Below are 18780 nucleotides of genomic sequence, written 5' to 3'. Positions count from 1 at the left end.
GGCAAACGCACCACTTGTGCAAGTGCATGCCGGCAATATACACATTCTGTCCAGCTGGCCTCCCTCCCGTCCCTATTGCTTTATTGCGAATGCAAATCCAGCTGTCATGTTTTGAGAAACTGCAGCTTGCGTCGAGTATATAGACCGCCGATGGTGGGCGGGGGCCACACATATTCCAACATTCCCCTTCCTATCCTACACGATTCCTTTCGTCGTGGTTTTTGATTTTTGCCTTGCGCCCTTTGTTCCAGCTTCTCAGAAACCCCCTCTACTATCTGAGAACTGCAGCCTTTCGTGTGTACATCACAAGCTACGTTTTTTTTAGCAATGTTGTTTCGCTCGTCCATTCATATCCTCTCTGGTTCTGTCGCTTGCTGCCCTGGCATTGTATGGGTATGCAGAGCCGCTGGCAATGCGCCAGGCAGTGGTTGCGACAAATGTGGACCGAGTCCCAGATGGACATGCTCGATAGTCCGCAAGGCAGTGAGGCCATGGGTGTTGCCGGCCGGATGCGGTTTTCCGTATACAAGCCCTCAGCGGTACAGAACCCCGAGCCATTCTGGTTCATGCAGAAGGTAGACCACACAGGGCTTAACAATACATTGTTCAAGCAGCGCATCTACATCAACACCAAGGAGTACAAAGCTGGTGGTCCCATCTATCTGTTCAACAGCGGCGAGACGCCTGCTTCTCCCTCATATCTGTATGGAGGGGAGCCATACCAGCTGGCCAAGAATACCGGCGGGATACTTGTGATCATGGAGCACAGATACTATGGCCAGTCATACCCAGTCAGCGACATGTCTGGGCCGAGTATGCAGTACCTAACAGTAGAGAACTCCCTAGACGATATTGCCAACTTCATCCGCAACGCGCCTGCGTTCATCCAAGCGAGCACAGGCATCGAAATTGCATCGAATTCCAAGTGGGTGGTGACCGGCGGGTCCTACTCAGCAACACTGGCGGCATGGGCGCGCATGCAATACCCAGATCTCATCCACGCAGCATATGCCAGTTCAGCGCCGGTTGTAGCACAGGTGGATTTCTTCCAGTACGACCAGGTTGTGGGCGAGGCATTGCCGTGTGCGAGTAAGATCGCCGACGCCATCGACACGCTCGACCTGATCCTGGACAGCAAGAGCCGCACACTGATCGACAGCTGGAAGCGTGCCAGCGGATTGGAGCAGGTCAAGGATGATGTTGATTTCGCCGGTGCCTTCATCGACCAAATGTCCAATGTTGTGCAGTATTATGTGCCGCCGGCACCTGGCACCAATGCACCAGACGCCATTGCCTCCCTATGCAGCTGGTTCGATCGCCAGCAGTACATTCCGTTGCAGAACCTGGCGGATATGACGAGCGCATATATCCGCTTCAACAGCATCGACACTGTGTCTGCGTACAGCTCGCTGGCGGGTGCACACAGCACAAACCTGGGACAAGATGGCCGTGCGTGGTACTACCAGACATGCACGCAGTTCGGGTTCTGGCAGACGGCTCCGCGCCCACCACAGCGCCGCCTGCGGTCAAAGTACTTGACAGCCGAGTGGCAGAGGACACCATGCAGTGTGTTTTTCGGGGACACAGTTACCGGCGATGTCAATACTGACAAGATCAATAGCAAGTACGGCGGGCTGAAGCCAAATGTGACGCGAGTTGTGTTCGTCAACGGCCTGCATGACCCATGGAGCCGCCTGTCGATTGTCTCCGAGGCGCGGTATGGGAAGGGGTTGACAAACACACGCGGGAACACCATCTTAACTATGCCGCTGGCGTCTCATGTTACGGATTTCTATGTGGGCGCGAACCGGACCGATTTCGGGGTCAATGTTGTGCGCGAGAAGATCCTGGAGGCGATTATGCAGTATTTAGCTGAGGACTAGGCTCACCTTCCAGTTTTCTTTTTTGTAATGTACAAACCACATATGTGTCAGTGCACTTGCCAGTCGCGCCTTGCAGCAGGGGTGGCCGTGATTGCGCAATCTCCGTTGGTGAACGGGGAGGACTGGCTGGCTGGAACATCCGTGATTCCGAGGAATTCGGCAGTGGATTGCGTGGACAAGTGGGCTTGGGGTAAGCAGGGTTGAATTTGCAATTAGTCACACTGGGCCGCCTGCGTTTTTTGTTTGCAGTGTTCGTTCTGGCTTTCCCTGCTTTTAGCCGATATCAGTTTTCTTTCGTTTCCGACCACGCCGAATCTCTTCTCTCCACTCCCTTTCTACACTACACATTTCGAGAGGAGTTTGAGAAACCGTCTTAATGTCACAACTGCGCAGCATTCGAGTGGCTCGTTCCAGCGGGCTGCTGCCCCGACTCACAGCAGTCTACCGCACACCGTCGCCGCGGCATTACAGCGCACTGGGAGCCAAAGTGTACAATGTGCTGAAATTGCGGCAGCCGCAGGCCATTGCCAGCCGCAGCTTCCAGACATCCTCGCTCTGGCAGAAGAAGAACGACGACAGTGACGACAGCGACAGCAAGAAGAAGAATAAATCAGTGGAGGAAGAGCAGGACGACGACAAGGGCCGCCGCCGGCGATCTGCGCGGCGAACAGAAGGCGTGCCGGCGACTGAGGGCGAGCCGGCGCGGCCAGACCCGCTGACGCAGCTGAAGCGTGCGGTGGGCGTGGCAGACTACGCGCAGGGGCAGCAGTCGTTTATCCCCGACGACTACCCGAAGGTGATGATGCTGCCGATCACGCGGCGGCCGCTGTTTCCGTCGCTGTACAAGTCGATCCAGGTGCAGGACCCGCAGGTGATCGGGGCGCTGAAGGAGCTGGTGGAGCGCGGGGAGCCGTATGTGGCGACATTCATGCTCAAGGACGACGAGAAGGACGTGGATAAGATTACAAGTATGGACGAAGTGCACGAGATTGGCGTGTTCTCGCGTATCATGTCGATTTACGTGTCGCCGAACCCCGAGGACAAGCACCTGACCGTGGCTCTGTATCCCTGGCGTCGTGTGCGCATGAAGAAGATCATCAAGGCGGTGAGAGTGCGGTGGCCATCGAGGCAGGTGAGGCGGCGAGTGAGTCATCGGAGGTTGCTGCCACAAGCAGCGGAGAGACCTCAGATGCAGGGGATGCGGGCAAGGTGCTACAGTCGAATTCAGGATGACTACGATTTCACAGCGCTCGAGGTCGAGAACGTCGCCGACGAACCGTACGACGCCAAGGACGCGACAGTGAGCGCGACCATGTCGGAAATTGTGTCGGTGCTGCGGGAGATTACCACAATGAACCCGATGTTCCGCGAGCAGATTCATCACTTTGCCAGCGCACAGGTGTCCAAGGCGGTGTTTGAGAACCCGTCCAAGCTGGCGGACTTTGCGGCGGCACTGTCCAGCGGCAGCTCCTCGGAGCTGCAGGATATTCTGAGTGACCTGAACGTGACAACGCGTCTCGAGAAGGCGCTGGTGGTGCTGAAGAAGGAATTGATGAACGCACAGCTGCAGAACAAGATCAGCAAGGATGTCGAAGCAAAGATCTCGAAGCGGCAGCGCGACTTTTACCTAATGGAGCAGCTCAAGGGCATCAAGCGCGAGTTGGGGCTGGAGAGCGACGGCAAGGACAAGCTGATCGAGCAGTTCAAGGCCAAGGCCGAGGGGCTGCAAATGCCCGAGGAGGTGAAGAAGGTATTCGACGAGGAGGTCGGAAAGCTGGCGCACCTAGGAGCCGGCAGCCTCAGAGTTCAACGTCACGCGCAACTACCTCGACTGGCTGACACAGATCCCATGGGGCAAGCAGTCCATTGAGGACTACGACCTGCAGCGCGCCAAGGTCGTGCTGGACGAGGACCACTACGGCCTGGAGGATGTCAAGCAGCGCATTCTGGAGTTTGTCGCTGTTGGCAAGCTGCGCGGCGCCGTGCAGGGCAAGATCCTGTGCTTTGTGGGCCCGCCAGGTGTCGGCAAGACATCCATTGGCAAGTCCATTGCGCGGGCGCTTGGCCGCGAGTTCTTCCGCTTCAGCGTGGGTGGGCTCACAGATGTGGCCGAGATCAAGGGCCACCGCCGTACGTATGTCGGCGCCATGCCCGGCAAGGTTGTGCAGGCGCTGAAGCGCGTGCAGACAGAGAACCCGCTGGTGCTGATCGATGAGATCGACAAGCTGGGCCGAGGGCACCAGGGCGACCCGGCGTCGGCGCTGCTGGAGCTGCTGGATCCAGAGCAGAACACGGCGTTCCTGGACCACTACATGGACGTGCCAGGTGGATGTGTCGCGCGTGCTGTTTGTGTGCACCGCCAATGTCTCAGATACGATCCCTGGACCACTGCTTGACCGCATGGAGGTCATCCGCCTGAGCGGGTACCTGGCTGACGAGAAGCGGGCAATTGCACAAAAGTACCTAGCACCGCAGGCCAAGGAGGCCGCTGGGCTGGAGGGCGCCAATGTACAGATCACTGACGAGGCTGTGGACGCGCTGATCAGGGCGTACTGTCGCGAGAGCGGCGTGCGTAACCTGAAGAAGCACATCGAGAAGATTTACCGCAAGGCCGCGCTGAAGGTCGTCGAGAGCGGAGTCGCTGAGCCAGCGCCCGTCGAGGCAGCCAGCGTCGCGCCAGCTGAAGAGAAGCCCGAAGCAGCGGATGCCGAGGCAGCAAAGGCTGCGCCAGCCGAAGAGAAGCCGCAGCGCATGGTGGTACCCGAGGCCTACAAGCTGGATATCTCAGCCGACAAGCTGAAGGACTACGTCGGCCCGCCGATCTTTGAGGCCGACCGGCTGTATCCAACGACGCCGCCGGCGTGGTCATGGGGCTGGCATGGACGTCCATGGGCGGCTCGGCGCTCTATATCGAGTCGGTCGTCGAGGCTACTCTGCCGGCCAGCACGGAGTCTGGCGAGTCGGGGCCGCGCGGGCGCCTGCACACGACCGGCCAGCTGGGCGACGTCATGAAGGAGTCGGCGACGCTTGCATACACGTATGTACGTGCGCTGCTGAACCGCAAGCAGCCGGAGAACCGGTTCTTTGACAACAACATCATCCACCTGCACGTGCCTGAGGGTGCGACACCCAAGGACGGGCCGAGTGCTGGCGTCACCATGACCACGGCGCTGCTGTCGCTGGCGCAGGGGAAGCAGGTCAGGGACGATGTGGCCATGACCGGCGAGCTGACGCTGACGGGCAGGGTGCTGAAGATTGGTGGGCTGAAGGAGAAGACGATTGCGGCTAGACGCGCTGGCGTCAAGCGCATCCTGTTCCCGAAGGCGAATTTGGCTGACTGGGAGGAGCTGCCCGAGCATGTCAAGGTGGGGATCGAGGGATGCCCGATCGAGTGGTACGAGGAGATCCCGCCGCTGGTCGGTCTGACTGTGTGAACATGGGAGGTGATATGTTTCATTAAAGTGAATTAGACGCAATATAAAAAAGAAATCGCTTAGGTGGCATGTACCAAGATGCGCGCAATGTCATCAAGCTCGCGCTCCAGCGTATCCAGGCGCCGGCCGACGCCCTGCGACACGCCAAGAATGTCATCGATGGCCTGCTGCGTGTCCCTGCTCGCGTCCTTCAGCTCCTCCACGTGCTGCTGGATGAACCCGCGCGCACTGTGCTCGCCCTGTCTCCTTGCATCTCGCGCAGGAAGGCGCTGTAGAACTCGCTTGTGCTGGCCTGCCATATCGTGCATGTCGTTCCAGCCGCGCAGCAGCACCAGCCAATCGTCCAGTGGAAGCTCGTCGTGGGAGAACAGAAGCGAGGCCCGGGCGACGTCCAGCGCAGGCGAGTCGGGGCCACCGGCGTCCTTCAGCGACTGCAACGAGCGTGTAGTCACTGAGAGCGGAGTCTGGTTGAGCTGCTGTGCGCTGCCCGTATCCCGTGGCAGCGATGCCGTGTCGGATGATGACGAGGGCGAGAGCAGATCATCTTCGTCTTCATCGTTGTTGGACGGTTGGTCAATAGCAATGACGTCTGGCTGCGTCGCATCAGCAGCGGTATCTGACGATGACCGGAGTGTCGACACGCTGTTATCCAATGCAACCGGCGCACTGGCCGGCGCCGAGGGAGCCAGGTCTCCGCTGTTCTGAATGTCAGCGCAAATTGCGTCCAGCGCGGTCATGCGCTTCCGCTGTCTAATCTCATTTGACTGCCAGTGTTCCATTGGTGACGCGCGAAATGGCAATGCTGGACGGTCGCGTCAGCTGGCTATGGTTGGCACGAGAGACTGAGTCTGGAGCCCTGGCTGTACCCGCGCGTGCTGGCCGATCTCGAGAGTCCGCGGGGGGCGCTGGGCGGCGGCGGCGAGTTGCGGGCGTCAGGAAGGTCGCCAACGACTGAGCCAAGCCCTGACAGCTGCACTGTGTTGCGCTTAGGCTCGGTCGATAGCGCTTTGTGGCGGCCGCGACAACGGCGGCTGAATGCGCCGCAGTAGACCCTGGACCACCGAGCGCGAGTCAGGGAGGGGTGCCTCTTGGGTTTCGGTCTGTTGGGGCGCTAGGTTCATTGCGGTCTAAGGGAGCCTCTACGGCTGTTTCTTTTGAGGCAGTAGCCGGCAGAGGCAGGTCCTTGCGCAGGGTATCGACGGGGCTCTGGTTAGTCATGATGCTCTCCGAGTCGCTGGCCGCAACCCCGACGCTTTCGCTGAGCGATGTGGCGATGGACGTGCGCAGAATATTTTTAGAGCTGTCGTCAATGTCCATGTACGGGTCGTCTTCGGCCGCGTCATGGGCTGCATCAGGCAGAAGGCGGCTACGTGGAAGCGACTTGTCTGACAGGATAATTGTGCACAGGGACGGGTTGATGTCGCCGGATTCGGGCACCGTGGCATGTGTAGCCTCGCGCAGGTAGTCGAGGAACGACGAGACCTGCCCGTCGTTGTTGAGCGGCACTAGGTTGCGCTGCTGCACCTGCGCATGAAGGCACAGCCCCGATTTGAGGGCTGGCGCCAGTGTAAACACCGACAGCGCGCGGTAGAGGACTTCGCTGAACATCTCGTCCGAAAAAGCCGTAATCTCAGCATCTGACGTGCTAAACGCATCAATGTGCCGGATACACAGCGCGTAGCGGCCCACCTCGTCGGTGTTGTCGGTGTTGTCGTTGTCGGGGGTCTCCAGGGCACTGCCCATGATCGAATCGCCTTCGTCCGAATCTTCGTTGGATGGATAGAAGTCCGACGGCCCCGGTACCATATGCGCTGCCAGCGCGCCCTGGATATCTGCAGCAATATTGCTTCCGTTGATGAGCGACGTGCGCACTGCTGGGTTCTGCAGCGGCTCGTCGTCCATCTCGTCGTCCAGAGTCAGCCAGGTTCTCGCCGAGAATCTGTCTGGGTGTCTGTGCGCGGCGTACGGGCGCAGTATTGCGCACAACAGGCCGAAAATCGTTGAGGTCAAGGTCAGGGTCCAGGCCGTCGGGCACGTGGCGGTCGGGATTACCCGAGTCGCTCGAGTAGTAGTAGTCGTACTCGCTGCCGCCGTCGCTCAGCACGTCAGTCGCCCTTGCTAGGGTCAATCATGCTGTATCTCATCGTTATGCGTGACCCGTTGATGTCGACGCGCTGCTCGCCCACCTCCTCGTCGCTCTCCTCGTCATAGCTGTAGTCATCCTCGTCGTACTCGTCGCCTGACTGCGGGTCCGCCACAAACACCTGCGTAACAAGCTTGTTGTTGAACTGCACCTTGCGCGCATTCAGCGGCGGTATCGTCTTCATTTTGCTTTTGACAATATGCTCGGGGTCTGCCATGCACAGCTTGAGGTTCTTGTGCCGGTTGACACGCGCCAGCTTCTCGCGAGCCGTCTCGACATTATCGGCTGGGATGTAGCCCACTTGTCCATTGCGCTCGACCGAGACCAGCCACCAGTATGAGTTGGAGTCGTCGACCAGTGTCAGCTTCTCGCCGTCATGCACTGTTACTTGGCCCTCGACCATGGCAGGGAACTCGAACAGCGCGTATACGTGGTCAAAGTCCACGTCTTCGTCAATAAGGGAGCTTATGGACTCGCCGTCCGACCCGTCGACATCTTGGCCAATGGGGACCCCGTCAAATTCCAGGCCGTGAAAATTCATAGCAAGAGGTGCAATGGCTAGGTTGGTGCTGTTAAAAAGGTACGGGCGTGAATGCGAAAGGGGAGGAGGGAAGGAGGGAAGGAGGGAAGGATGGGAGGAGAATAGAGCTTGGGAAAGAGGCGAGGAAGGATTATGAAGGTAAAGTACGGGAAAGGCTAAAAAGGGGAGTGAATAAAAAGAAAGTTTATTTTGCGACACAATCGAGGCATTCGCAAAAAAAACTACTGAGAAACCCTTTGTGCCTTTTTTTGGGCTGCCTCGTGGTCTGGGAAGCCTGGGTCTCATCCACGAGCAGGCTGCTTCCCAATGCCAGGCTGGTGGGGTCTCACACCAGAGCCAACACACGAAAGTCGTTTTACACAACGCCTTGGCTAATAGGCGCATTGCCCCTGGGGCCCCGCTCAGCCTTATGTCGGGCTCGTCTGGAGAGTGCTAAGGCGCCAGAAGCAGCCTCCACACGATTTAATACTGCAGCAGCCTTGGGTCGCTTTTATACCGTCGTCCCGTCTGCCAGCTTGTAGCACAGCAGCGGCAGCAGGTGGGGGAGATTGGCTGAGCGGCCACGATCAAAGTGCCGGTGTGAAACCAGCCAGCTTGCTTGTTTTGGAATTTCTTTCTTTTCGAAATTGCCTCTTTCTGCTGCTGCAGCCGTGCAGCGCACGCTGTGGACCGCCAGTCCCACAGTGAGGGGATTGCTGAAACCAGTCTCATCGCAGCCTGTAGTTTTTATATCAGCAGCAATCGCTGTGTCGTCATAGCCATTTCTTGTTTCCTTCTTGAACCAAGTTGCTGTCTTGAAGAAAAGAGGCTCTTTGCTCTCCTCCCCTCGCTCTCTCCCTCATTGGATTCCCCTCTTTTCATTTCGCAGCTTTTCGGCTGCCCATCCTTTTTTTACTCTACGAGTACTTTCCCACCTTTTTCCTTCCTCTTTCCGCAGGATTATCTTTTATTAGTGCCGACCTTGCAAGTATGGTAAGTTATTTTAGGGTGAAATGTGTGCACAGCGAGGAATTTCTCCTAAACCAGCATGAAGCCTTGTTTTTGCTGTAGCATTCGTACCAGCAGAGCCGACCGAGCAGCAGTCCTCCGGCAGCAGCTCGTACAGCAAAATTATGTCGCCTATGACTCTGACGACGATCACATCCCGTTGAGCGCTATGGCGGGCGTCCACGCTGACCCAGCCCAGCAACAATACGCCAGCCACAGCAACACAGCATACTACCCGCCACAACAACAGATGGATGCTGCGTTATACGAACAATATTTTAAGTAGCCAGCAGCAGCAGCAGCAGCAGCAACAACAACAACAGTCCAATGCATACCGACTACCAATACCAGCTCGAGATGGAACGCCGTCAGCAGCAGCAGCAGTTTCTGCAGCAGAATTTTTACCAGGACCAATACGGAATGCAACATGCATACCAGGGCAGCGATCGCCATTCCAGGCTGATTACCGGTATTCGCTGGGATTCCAAAATACCCCCATCAATCCGAATATCCCCCAGCAGTATGCGTTCCAGCAGCAAGGCGCATGCCGATGCCATGTCAATAAATCCCGCCGTGCCGGCGAAACCAGCAGCGTCCAATTACTGCCCGGCGCGAGGTCGGCCGCCCGTGGGTGAAAAAGGCCGGTGCTGCTGATGCGGATGGCGCTGCTCCGGCTGCAGCAACGCAGGATGCACCGGCGAATGGCAAGCAGCCCAAGAAGGCCGACTCTGAGGGCTCGGACTCAGATTCAGATTCGGAAACAGACTCTGACGGATCTGGATCCTCTTCGTCCTGCGCTATCGTCGATCGACCAATTCTGCATACGAGGGATCGTCCGACTGAGGAAATCCCCATGGCCACAGTTGATATGAGCACACCCGCATCACGCCAAGTCTCCACCTCCACATCGGCCTCCCGGACAGGCAGGCGGCACAAGCCGCTCCACATCCCGCTCCCCCACCAATGCCCCTAGCCTGAGCAGCACATCCACGCACATTCGCCGCAAATCTTCGCTGAGGCCTCTGCGCATGTTGACTGTGCACAGCGATGCCTCTACCGACGACGACCTGCCGCTGTCGAACATCTCAGCCGAGTCCATCCACCGAAACAAGTCCGTCGCTGTGCTGCGTCGTTCCAAGAGCGCCGCATTGACAGAAGCACTCTCTAGCGGGGCATTCCCAGAGTCCCAGATTAAGCGCAGTGCACCGGGCTCGCGCAGCATGCTTGTGAGACCGTCGATGCAGTCGCCAAGTTCTGGCGAAATCCCACCGTTACCGAAGCTCCCTGATACGCTCAAGACCAGCCCAAGCATACGCATGAGCGCGGGGCGTCAGGCACAGGAGAGCAGCGATGAGGATGCACCGCTGGATAAGCTCCAGGAGGAGCTGGTATCAGGTGCCCGGTCGGTGCCAAATCTGCCAGTGAACAAGTCGGGCTCAAGGAAGGATAAGAAGCAAGGCAGCAAGGGTAAATCCAAAAAGAGCAAGCGTAGATCGAATGGTTCGAGGGGCGAGAGCGCAAAATCAGGCAAGAGTGCGTCTGCCAGCAGGTATTACGACAACTACGACGACGAGTCGGCTGAGAGCGAGGCTGAGCCTACCAAAGAGCCTACCAAAGAGCCCGCCAAAGAGCCCGCCAAAGAGCCCGCCAAAGAGCCTGTGCTCGAGGATGAGCCAGAGGCAAAGCTGCAGGGCTGTCTTCAAACCCGATCAACTCTATCGATCTGACGACTTCTCCATTAACACTAGAGAAGAAGCCTACCGATTCATCCGACGATGATGTCTACCGCCGCCCAGAGCCTCTCCCAGAGTCTGACTCGGATGGTCCAGGCAAGAAGGGCAAGAAAAAGAAGAACCGCAAATCTGGCGGCTACCTGCCCAAGGGGATGACCTTGCCGGCGATCCCATTGCGCGCGCGCACAGTGCGGGCCCGCGGCCCTGTGACGTACATGGCTCTGGACGACATCGTCGACACATACGAGCGAGCAACCGAGCTGCAGCTTCAGGCTGAGGAGCAGCAGATCGAAAAGGAGGTAATTGACAACATGAATCTGCGTGATCTGGCAGCGTGCGATATCCGTCCAGCACGGCACAAGCTGCGGCATAAGTCGGTTCTGCAGACGAATCCTGCTGGCGAGGTGCTCGAGATGTTCGAGGCGGCGGCTATGGATGATCAAGATATACCTGGGTCTGTGTCGTCGTTTCGCGGGACTGACGGATCGAGCAACGATACGATTCTGTCTCTTCTCAGGAGCGAGCGCGTGGAACTGCAGGCTGCATCGACAGAGCATTCAGGATCCAAGGCAATTGTGCAGAAGGGTGGTTCCCGAAGACTATAGCGACCTGGACTCACTGCTGGTGGATCTTGAGGGCATCATGGGCGGCAAGATTGGTGCGCGCAAGCGATTCTCGCTAGCGCTAACACGACATAGCCTAGCTGTTGAGCGCGGTCTGATTGAGCCCGTCGATTACAGCGAGAAGCCTGAGGATCTGGAGGATGAATCTGCGCCTATCCCTGATTTCCAGCCAATCGAGATTCCCAATATTGGCGAGGAGGATGAAAAGCCGCTCGAAGAAGGCTTGGGCTTGGACGAGATCATCACCAAGGTCAAGGACTCCGATGTCACTGACGATGCCAAGGATGGGGATACCGAGCGCGCCGAAGAGGACGGAGAGGACGACAGGTGCCGAGCCCGTGGAGCTGACGCGGGAGCAGAAGATCCAGAAGGCCCTGGAGCGCCTTGATATGCTGGATTTTCCGCAAGGTGTCAATCCGCATATACGTGTATGACGCCCGCAGATACTACACATTCGTGCTGACCGAGTACAGCACTTGCGAAATGATCCTGAACGACATGAAGCAGAGCGGAATCATCGACGCGCGCAAGAACAACTGGGCACTGTTTGAACTCGTTGATTACTTTGGGATCGAGCGGCCACTGAATCACTTTGAGAACATCATGAGCGTGGTCGACGGCTGGGAACCACGCAGCAACAACTACATCATCGTCAAGGGATTTGGCCAGCAGTCATCGCTGACGCTGACTGGCGGCGTGCAGCCCGGCGACCACGCGATCCAGGGCATGATGTACTACCGCATCAAAAAGAACAAGTGGCAAAAGAGCATGTTCCGTCTGACAGGGCACAACCTGGTGTACATCAAGGATGGGCGCGGCCGGTCGAAGAAGGAGGAGCACTACTTGTCGCTGACTAACAATGACGTCTACACACCGTTCCAGCCACTGCGCGGGTCGCCAACGCGCTATGTGTTTGGGCTGAAATCCGAGATGCCGATGCAGATGTTTGAGAAGCCCGACGAAGACTACGTCAAGTGGTTCGCTGTGCAGACTCTCGATGGGCTGCGCGAATGGCTACAGGTGCTGCGACTGGCCAAAAACCAGATAAAGTTCCGTTACTGTCCTTGAGCGCCGTGTGGCCGAGACCAAACGCAATCCGCGACCACGACAAAAACAATGTGCCGTTCAAACCGCTGGTTGATCTGGCACATCTTGACCACCACACCGATGCTGAGAAGGGCGCCAACTTCACGACTGATGTGCTTTCATCAATCAACAAGATAGCCAGCACGACAAAGTACGATCCGAGCGCATTGGTCCAGGCAGTTGAGGCTAGCGGCGTCGATGTCAGCGAGTTCAAGGCTCTGGGGTCCAAAGGTGGTGTGCACAACCAGGAAGGAGACGACGAGGCCCAGGTACCAGATATTACTTTCGAGCCTGGCTCGCTGCTGTCAAAGCCGCGCCGGCAGAACCCAGACGGCAACTCTGCAGGTAAAAACGACTCTGTCAATATGTTTGTTAAGGGGTCACTGCTTGCGCAGCCACGCGAGAGCAAGGCTATGGCGGCATCGCGCGCAATGCAAAGCGTGATGGCTCAGGACGGCGACGTGTTCACGCATGGGTCTCTGCTGCAAATCAATAAGCAGGCGAAGCCAGCGGCCAGCGCACGTTGGCGGGGCGCCAAATATCGCAAACAGCTCGATGTTCCCGCTGGTGCAGATGGAGCCACAAGCAGACCCGGCATTTGGTGACCGGTTCCGCGCGACCAGTGCACAGATCCATCAGGCAGCGCTGGAGGCGCAGGCTGGGTACCAGGCGGCAGTATTTGATCCGTATGCCAACCCAGACGAGGTTGCGTTTGGCGGTTTGTTGGCAAATGCACAGCAGCAACAAGTGGCGAGACAGCAGCAGCTGGAGCAGCACAAGCTGCTGTTCCAGCAGTCGTTGCCGATGGAGCAGCTAGAAGCGTATGAGCAAGCGAATGCCATGCATCAGTCTCACGTCCAACACCAACTCGTGCAGGGCCATTATGACTATAGCCAGGAATATGACAGGGAGCATAACTTGCAGCAGCAGCAGCACCAGCAGCAACAGCACCTCCACTACTAAGTCATGGTACCCATGCCAGGCTTTCATAATATTCTTGTTTTTCTTCATTTAATGTAGAGTTGACTTTTCTCTAAATGCCAGCACCGGTCTAGTAGTTCGGGCACGAGTCGCCTTCCTGGCTTGCATCACCAGTTGGCTGTACATCTGCGGCTGGTTTCTTGATCGCCTGGCTCTTCACTGCCGAGTCGCTGTGTCCGAGACTCATGTTTGGTGCGATCTTGTTGCGCACAAGCTGCTTAACCTCCTTCATTTCAGGGAAACGCCCCTCGGTCTTGCGGTCAAACACTTGCTCGCCGTCAACATACACAGCGAAAACACCGCCCTTCTGCGGGACCAGCGCCACTTCACCCAGCGCGTCACCAAACGTTGTCAGGAGTTCCTGCGCTGTCCAGCCCGCGCGCAGTAGCCACCGGCATTGTGTGCAGTAGTGAATTTCTACTCGAGGCGAAGGCATAGTACGTGAAGCGAAAAAAAAAAAAACGTATTACGAAGTATTGGCAGACGGTGTCTGCAGCTGCGATCGCCGCTTTTGCTGCTTGGTTTTTTTTCCTAAAACCGTTAAAGCGCATATTATGTAATGGCAGGCTCTAAGAGAAACCGATATTGATCCCCTGCTGGTTGCAAGAGACTCCATTGCACAGCTGACTACTGGTAGCCCAACTGCTTGGGTCAATGAGAATGCAATTTTGTGGACCTGCAGATTAGCACTGCAACTCAAGAGCTCAGATGCGTAGCCGTGTCAGGCTCCACTTGGATGTAGGCTGTCTAGCGTGCTTCTCTAAGCAGCTATTAGTGGTGTTGGTGGCACCCCTTTATTCCGATTCTGCAGATCGTAGGGGGTTGCCGCCACCCATTGGGCACTCGTCAATAGGAAGCATTTGGCACCCGAGCTGTGCGGCAACATGATGCAACGAGAATACTGCCAATAAATACAGCTTCTGCTCTTGCTCCTTTTTCTCTCCTTCGGTCACTGCAACGCTTATTCGTTAACCACTATATTATTAATCGCGTGTTATGAATATCCAGCTCTATACAACATTTGCCTGCTTGCTGTTGGCCATTGGCACACTAGCTTCGCCAGCTGATGTCGCTCCAGAGGCTACCAACCTCAAGAAGCCTGGAAAGTGTCCGGTCCCCACCAAGTGCTACAAGGACACCATTTCACCACCATGTCTACCAGGTAGAATGTGCAGTATGGTGGTGCAGGAAGTTGTCGCGTGCCAATGGAGCTGTGGTCAGACGCCCCCAGTAGGATGCACAGAACGTTGCCAGCCATGTATGGAAACTTAAGAATCAGGCTGCCGACTATTCCTGCGCACACTTGGCTAAATTGTAGAAAGCCGACGACTGTGAGACCTGTGCTGGCAGTGTGCAGTTCCTTGCGTTTATTTTCCTGATTTTAATGCACATGGCCAGCCCAGTGCCGAGATTTTCCTTCCCTATTACCTGCACAATCTCTGGGATAAACGGAAACTGTGATTTACATATTATGTGCAGGATGCCCTTGTGGATGGGATGAAAGTGCAATCCGGGACAGTTTTTGTGAAGGATGTGGGATAGGGGCGGGCAGAGAGCGAGAAAGATGGGCTTTAAATTACAAACAGCCTGCGATTTCCACCGCTTGCCTTTCTCCAGCACTTTCTCTTCCTTCAGTACCTGCCACTGCTTTATTGAAATACGAACGGAATTATAGGCCACGTAACTCGAGGCTATTCAGGGCATTCAGACAGTTACTCGTATGCCTTCTAGCTCAAAAGAACCGTCTGCAGAGCCGTCCCTGATGCCACGCGAGCCAGCGTCGCGAGAATCAGGCCGCAAAAAGCGTAGAATCCTCGTCCGGCCTAACAGGTCCATGCCCAAGCAAAGTGCGTTCCAGCGGATTACTGCAGCTGAAGGTAGGCTCATGCTCACATAGGGATCACGTGTGCAATAGTGATCTAATTAACGCGATGGCCGATTTGCTAATCATTTACAGCTGCTAGACCTGGGGTGCCTGGAAAAGTACGTGCCGCTATACAACAACTACCACGATGTCGGCTCAGCTGTGTATCACTGGGAGATCGACAGCTGGTCTGAGCTTGTTCAGGGCTCACTGAGTCCCAAGTTCTCTGTCGCCGGAAGCACATTCCAGATATTGGCGTATCCATCGGGTACCACGCTGCCTAGACACGTTGCTCTATACATCCAGTATTCTCAGACGGACACTGCTCCTCACGATGGGTATGCGTGTGCCTACTTTGCACTTCTTATTTCAAATCCAGCTGATCCCACCGTCGGTATAAAGTCGGCATTTCAGCATCGATTTTCCACCCACCACGAGGCGTTTGGTGCTGATGACTTTGGACGAACTTCAAAGATGACGGTCATCCAGCCTGGATTCCACAGAGAGGTGGTGCTTGAGAACTGTGTCCGCATCAGTGCATATATCCGGGTAATCAACGATGAAACCGGGACGTTGTGGGACCCGCAGTGGTTCACTCGCGCAACAAGTAAGATTCCCGGCTGCACTGGGACTGTCTCGGCTGCTGCTGTTCCCCTATCTGAACGGGCTATTGCAAATGTTCTACCATCTGAGGGTGCTACGACAGGCTATTCTTCAAGTGCCAATTAGTGGTGAGTGCTACCGGCCTGTCCTTGACTCTATCCATTGCCTGTTTTCTACTTTTGACGAACAAGAGGCTGCCGCGAACCCGATGGATGTTGTCGATGCCCTCACTCGCCGCAGCATTACATCATTGCCTGCTACGGAGATCCAAGAGTTTTGCACCTTGTTACGCAACGAACTAATCCGTAGCCTGCGAAACACATTTTCAGCTGGCGCTATTGCCACACTATTCCAGGGGCGGATCCGAACAACAATAACTAATACCATGAAGCATGCGTCTAGGTCACACTCTGAGGATATCCATGACCTAATGCTCGATATTCGCAACCACAGCTGCTTACATGATTCGCTGGCAGCCTTTTGCCACCCAGCTCCCCTGTCATTTCAGAAAAGATCCGATAACCAGGATGTTCAACAGCCAGCAGGGATGCAGCGCACTTGCTTCGAAAGACTTCCACTGGTGCTCCATCTCCACCTCAATCGTTTTGAGCGTGAGCGTGATGATGGCTGTGTTGTAGTGCAGCCAGACCCGTTCGAATTTCCGTTGTCGATTGACATGAATCCGTTCATATGCGAACCCAAGCAGCCGGTGGTTCCATCTGTATATGTGCTCACTGGTGTCCATTTCTGTCACCAGAACACAGATGGAGAGCTCACATACAGCTGCTTCCTTTACCGAGGCAATAACTGCGGCTGGGTGCAGTGTATTGATGGCGTTGTTTCACCAGTGAATGGGTGTGAGGTACTTGACCTAGGCACAAGGGTTGGTCCTATCACAATCCTTCGCAACAGAGTGAAGAGAATTACCAACCCAGCAGAACAAGTCTACATGCTAGTGTACATTCGCAAGGATGTCCGGGAACATATCGTAGCAGGAGACGACTTTATGGATCTAAGCCCGGATGATTAACAGTATGATTTGGTGGTAGAAACGCGACATATTTCGGCATTCACAAAAAATATAGCGAATGTTGACGATATCCTACAATCACATTCCACCTTGCATCGTGTGGCTTAGTTTGTCATTTAGATTCATGTGTCGCTATTGCGTGTCAGAAATATTAAAGAGTCTGATTGACTTCCATGCTCTCAACAAGGCTCTTGAGCAGCGAGTTCTGTGCCAGCAGGTTAGCTGGAGTGTCAAACTCAGCGACTCTGCCCTGATCCATAACCAGGATCCGGTCGCTGTCCATGACGGTTCTGAGCCGATGCGCAATAGTCAGAATCGTGCAGTCCTTGAATTCCTCACGGATAACCTGCTGCATGATTTGGTCGGTCTTTGTATCGACATTCGCCGTTGCCTCATCGAGAACTAAGATCTTGCGCTTCCAAAGTAGTGCACGACACAGACTGACCAACTGGCGCTGGACCGACGCTAAAATTCTTGCCGCCATCCTCGACCCACTTGTCCAGACCTGTTCCTTCAACCCACGGATCCACTGCTGTCGTCATTAACATCATGCGCCTGTGCCGGTCTATCAACAAGATCTTCGATATGGCCCTTGCGAATTGCAGTCCAAACCTCATCGTCGGTGAATTCGCTCAGTGGATCCAAGTTTTCTCGAATAGTGCCTACAAACAGAGCCGGGTCCTGCAGGATGATGCTGATCTTGGAACGAAGATCCTGGAGGCCTAACTTGTCGAGATGTCCACTCCATCGATGAAGATAGAGCCACCTGCTGGCTCGATTAGGCGCAGCAGTGCGTATGTCAGCGACGACTTTGCCAGCGCCTGTACGTCCAACAATACCGACTTTCTCGTTACAGGCCAACCGAAAACGAAATGCTGTTCAGAACAGTGTCCAGATTCTCGCGATACCTCATGCTGTAGTTTCTGAACTCGACAGTTCCATTCGTTGGCCAGCTCTGCAGCCGCTGCAACCCTTCGATGGTCCTGGGTGCCTCGCGCGGAAGTCCAGTGTAGACAAAGTATTTCGAAAGCGAAGGTAGCACAGTCCCAAGGCGAGTAGCCAATATTTGATATCTTCTCTACACCAGATATCATTATCTCTGCAAGCCGCATTACCATTTCAACCTCACCAGGTGCTGATGGTAATCTCAAAGTAGATATCCTCCATACCTGGTAGAACAGCAACGTGGATTCTACCAGGACAGTAACCAAGACATGCAGAGCGAATGCCATTTGGTGCAGAGTGTTACTATGGAATGTGGCGATACTGTAGGTGGAAATCTGGCAAATGGATTTCTGCAGGTAAGCACCAAGGACGCTGTGGACGCGCATTAGCATCTGGCCATTCAACAATCCAGGCTAAATGTGCCTTGCATGGGAGAATTTAAAGCTCGAGCATTCTGCAGCATCCACCCTTTTCCGTGCTTTTGTGGCGACTCGAGTCCCTAAGAATACTGCTGTTACGGTAGGAAACACAAAGGCAAGTAATACAGGCATCCGCTGAATACCATGTATAATCGCATTCAAGGCGTAGAAGGCTCCTAGTACCTGCTGACAGATCTGGCATGGAAGCGAGAACTAGATCCTGGTAGCAATCCCAGTTGAAGAGACAAGAAATTCTCTCCACTAGGGAGGCTCTCAAACTGCGATCAGTGGCATAAATAGCAGCATGTCAAGCACCTCATTAAGAGTGTGCTTGCGATAGACGCGCAGACCACAGTACAGTTCGAATCCAATCCGACCAGCATGTCGATTTGAACCCGGAGCATGTTGACCAAGGCGTTCATGAACAGGTATTTTTGCAACAACTGGACCATGCTCTCCTTGTTGCTGTCCACGACTGAGTTGGATGTTGCGTTTCCTGCTCTATTGA

At 55.5% G+C, this 18780-nt stretch overlaps 9 protein-coding genes across 9 annotated transcripts; 5 read left to right on the top strand and 4 right to left on the bottom strand.

Annotated features, from left to right (window-relative positions):
• Window positions 1–437: 437 nt before the first annotated feature.
• Window positions 438–1883, top strand: DL89DRAFT_260025 (peptidase S28; the record flags this gene model as incomplete). The annotated part of the gene is made up of 1 exon (XM_040885739.1): window positions 438–1883. One exon carries the CDS (start codon window positions 438–440, stop codon window positions 1881–1883), a length of 1446 nt encoding a protein of 481 aa, XP_040740891.1.
• Window positions 1884–2259: 376 nt separating this feature from the next.
• DL89DRAFT_279106 (ATP-dependent protease La) lies at window positions 2260–5317 on the top strand (the record flags this gene model as incomplete). Its single annotated transcript, XM_040889551.1, has 5 exons — window positions 2260–2619; window positions 2644–3648; window positions 3671–4208; window positions 4255–4747; window positions 4828–5317. 5 exons carry the CDS (start codon window positions 2260–2262, stop codon window positions 5315–5317), a joined length of 2886 nt encoding a protein of 961 aa, XP_040740890.1.
• Window positions 5318–6242: 925 nt separating this feature from the next.
• DL89DRAFT_61707 (uncharacterized protein) lies at window positions 6243–7321 on the bottom strand. Its single transcript, XM_040891879.1, has one exon. It carries the CDS (start codon window positions 7217–7219, stop codon window positions 6389–6391), a length of 831 nt encoding a protein of 276 aa, XP_040740889.1. The 5' UTR covers window positions 7220–7321; the 3' UTR covers window positions 6243–6388.
• On the bottom strand, window positions 7321–8157 carry DL89DRAFT_61710 (uncharacterized protein). Its single transcript, XM_040891880.1, has one exon. The coding sequence runs from the start codon at window positions 7999–8001 to the stop codon at window positions 7423–7425; it is 579 nt and encodes a 192-aa protein (XP_040740888.1). The 5' UTR covers window positions 8002–8157; the 3' UTR covers window positions 7321–7422.
• A 1353-nt stretch (window positions 8158–9510) lies between these two features.
• On the top strand, window positions 9511–13436 carry DL89DRAFT_324832 (uncharacterized protein; the record flags this gene model as incomplete). Its single annotated transcript, XM_040891487.1, has 8 exons — window positions 9511–9561; window positions 9605–9880; window positions 9912–10646; window positions 10739–11296; window positions 11358–11671; window positions 11713–12393; window positions 12429–12905; window positions 12937–13436. 8 exons carry the CDS (start codon window positions 9511–9513, stop codon window positions 13391–13393), a joined length of 3549 nt encoding a protein of 1182 aa, XP_040740887.1. The 3' UTR covers window positions 13394–13436.
• DL89DRAFT_269952 (uncharacterized protein) lies at window positions 13417–13871 on the bottom strand. Its single transcript, XM_040888498.1, has one exon. The coding sequence runs from the start codon at window positions 13845–13847 to the stop codon at window positions 13482–13484; it is 366 nt and encodes a 121-aa protein (XP_040740886.1). The 5' UTR covers window positions 13848–13871; the 3' UTR covers window positions 13417–13481.
• A 528-nt stretch (window positions 13872–14399) lies between these two features.
• Window positions 14400–14953, top strand: DL89DRAFT_269950 (uncharacterized protein). Its single transcript, XM_040888497.1, has one exon. The coding sequence runs from the start codon at window positions 14408–14410 to the stop codon at window positions 14681–14683; it is 276 nt and encodes a 91-aa protein (XP_040740885.1). The 5' UTR covers window positions 14400–14407; the 3' UTR covers window positions 14684–14953.
• Window positions 14954–15036: 83 nt separating this feature from the next.
• On the top strand, window positions 15037–17062 carry DL89DRAFT_269949 (cysteine proteinase). Its single transcript, XM_040888496.1, has 3 exons — window positions 15037–15288; window positions 15376–15862; window positions 15888–17062. Exons 1-3 carry the CDS (start codon window positions 15132–15134, stop codon window positions 16906–16908), a joined length of 1665 nt encoding a protein of 554 aa, XP_040740884.1. The 5' UTR covers window positions 15037–15131; the 3' UTR covers window positions 16909–17062.
• Window positions 16984–17614, bottom strand: DL89DRAFT_61675 (P-loop containing nucleoside triphosphate hydrolase protein). Its single transcript, XM_040891878.1, has one exon. It carries the CDS (start codon window positions 17390–17392, stop codon window positions 17060–17062), a length of 333 nt encoding a protein of 110 aa, XP_040740883.1. The 5' UTR covers window positions 17393–17614; the 3' UTR covers window positions 16984–17059.
• Window positions 17615–18780: the final 1166 nt, after the last annotated feature.

Source organism: Linderina pennispora (genome assembly GCF_002104995.1).
Source record: "Linderina pennispora strain ATCC 12442 chromosome Unknown DL89scaffold_14, whole genome shotgun sequence".
Taxonomy (NCBI): domain Eukaryota; kingdom Fungi; phylum Kickxellomycota; class Kickxellomycetes; order Kickxellales; family Kickxellaceae; genus Linderina; species Linderina pennispora.
The sequence above is the reverse complement of the archived record's forward strand: the minus strand, read 5'-3'. Positions and strand labels throughout refer to the sequence as shown.

Coding starts and splice junctions, on each gene's coding strand:
- DL89DRAFT_61707 (XM_040891879.1), bottom strand. CDS start 7,219: ATGGACGACGAGCCGCTGCAGAACCCAGCAGTGCGCACGTCGCTCATC.
- DL89DRAFT_269949 (XM_040888496.1), top strand. CDS start 15,132: ATGCCTTCTAGCTCAAAAGAACCGTCTGCAGAGCCGTCCCTGATGCCA. Junction 15,289..15,375: donor GCGGATTACTGCAGCTGAAG/GTAGGCTCATGC, acceptor TACAGCTGCTAG/ACCTGGGGTGCCTGGAAAAG. Junction 15,863..15,887: donor GGGACGTTGTGGGACCCGCA/GTGGTTCACTCG, acceptor GCAACAAGTAAG/ATTCCCGGCTGCACTGGGAC.
- DL89DRAFT_269950 (XM_040888497.1), top strand. CDS start 14,408: ATGAATATCCAGCTCTATACAACATTTGCCTGCTTGCTGTTGGCCATT.
- DL89DRAFT_269952 (XM_040888498.1), bottom strand. CDS start 13,847: ATGCCTTCGCCTCGAGTAGAAATTCACTACTGCACACAATGCCGGTGG.
- DL89DRAFT_61710 (XM_040891880.1), bottom strand. CDS start 8,001: ATGAATTTTCACGGCCTGGAATTTGACGGGGTCCCCATTGGCCAAGAT.
- DL89DRAFT_61675 (XM_040891878.1), bottom strand. CDS start 17,392: ATGGCGGCAAGAATTTTAGCGTCGGTCCAGCGCCAGTTGGTCAGTCTG.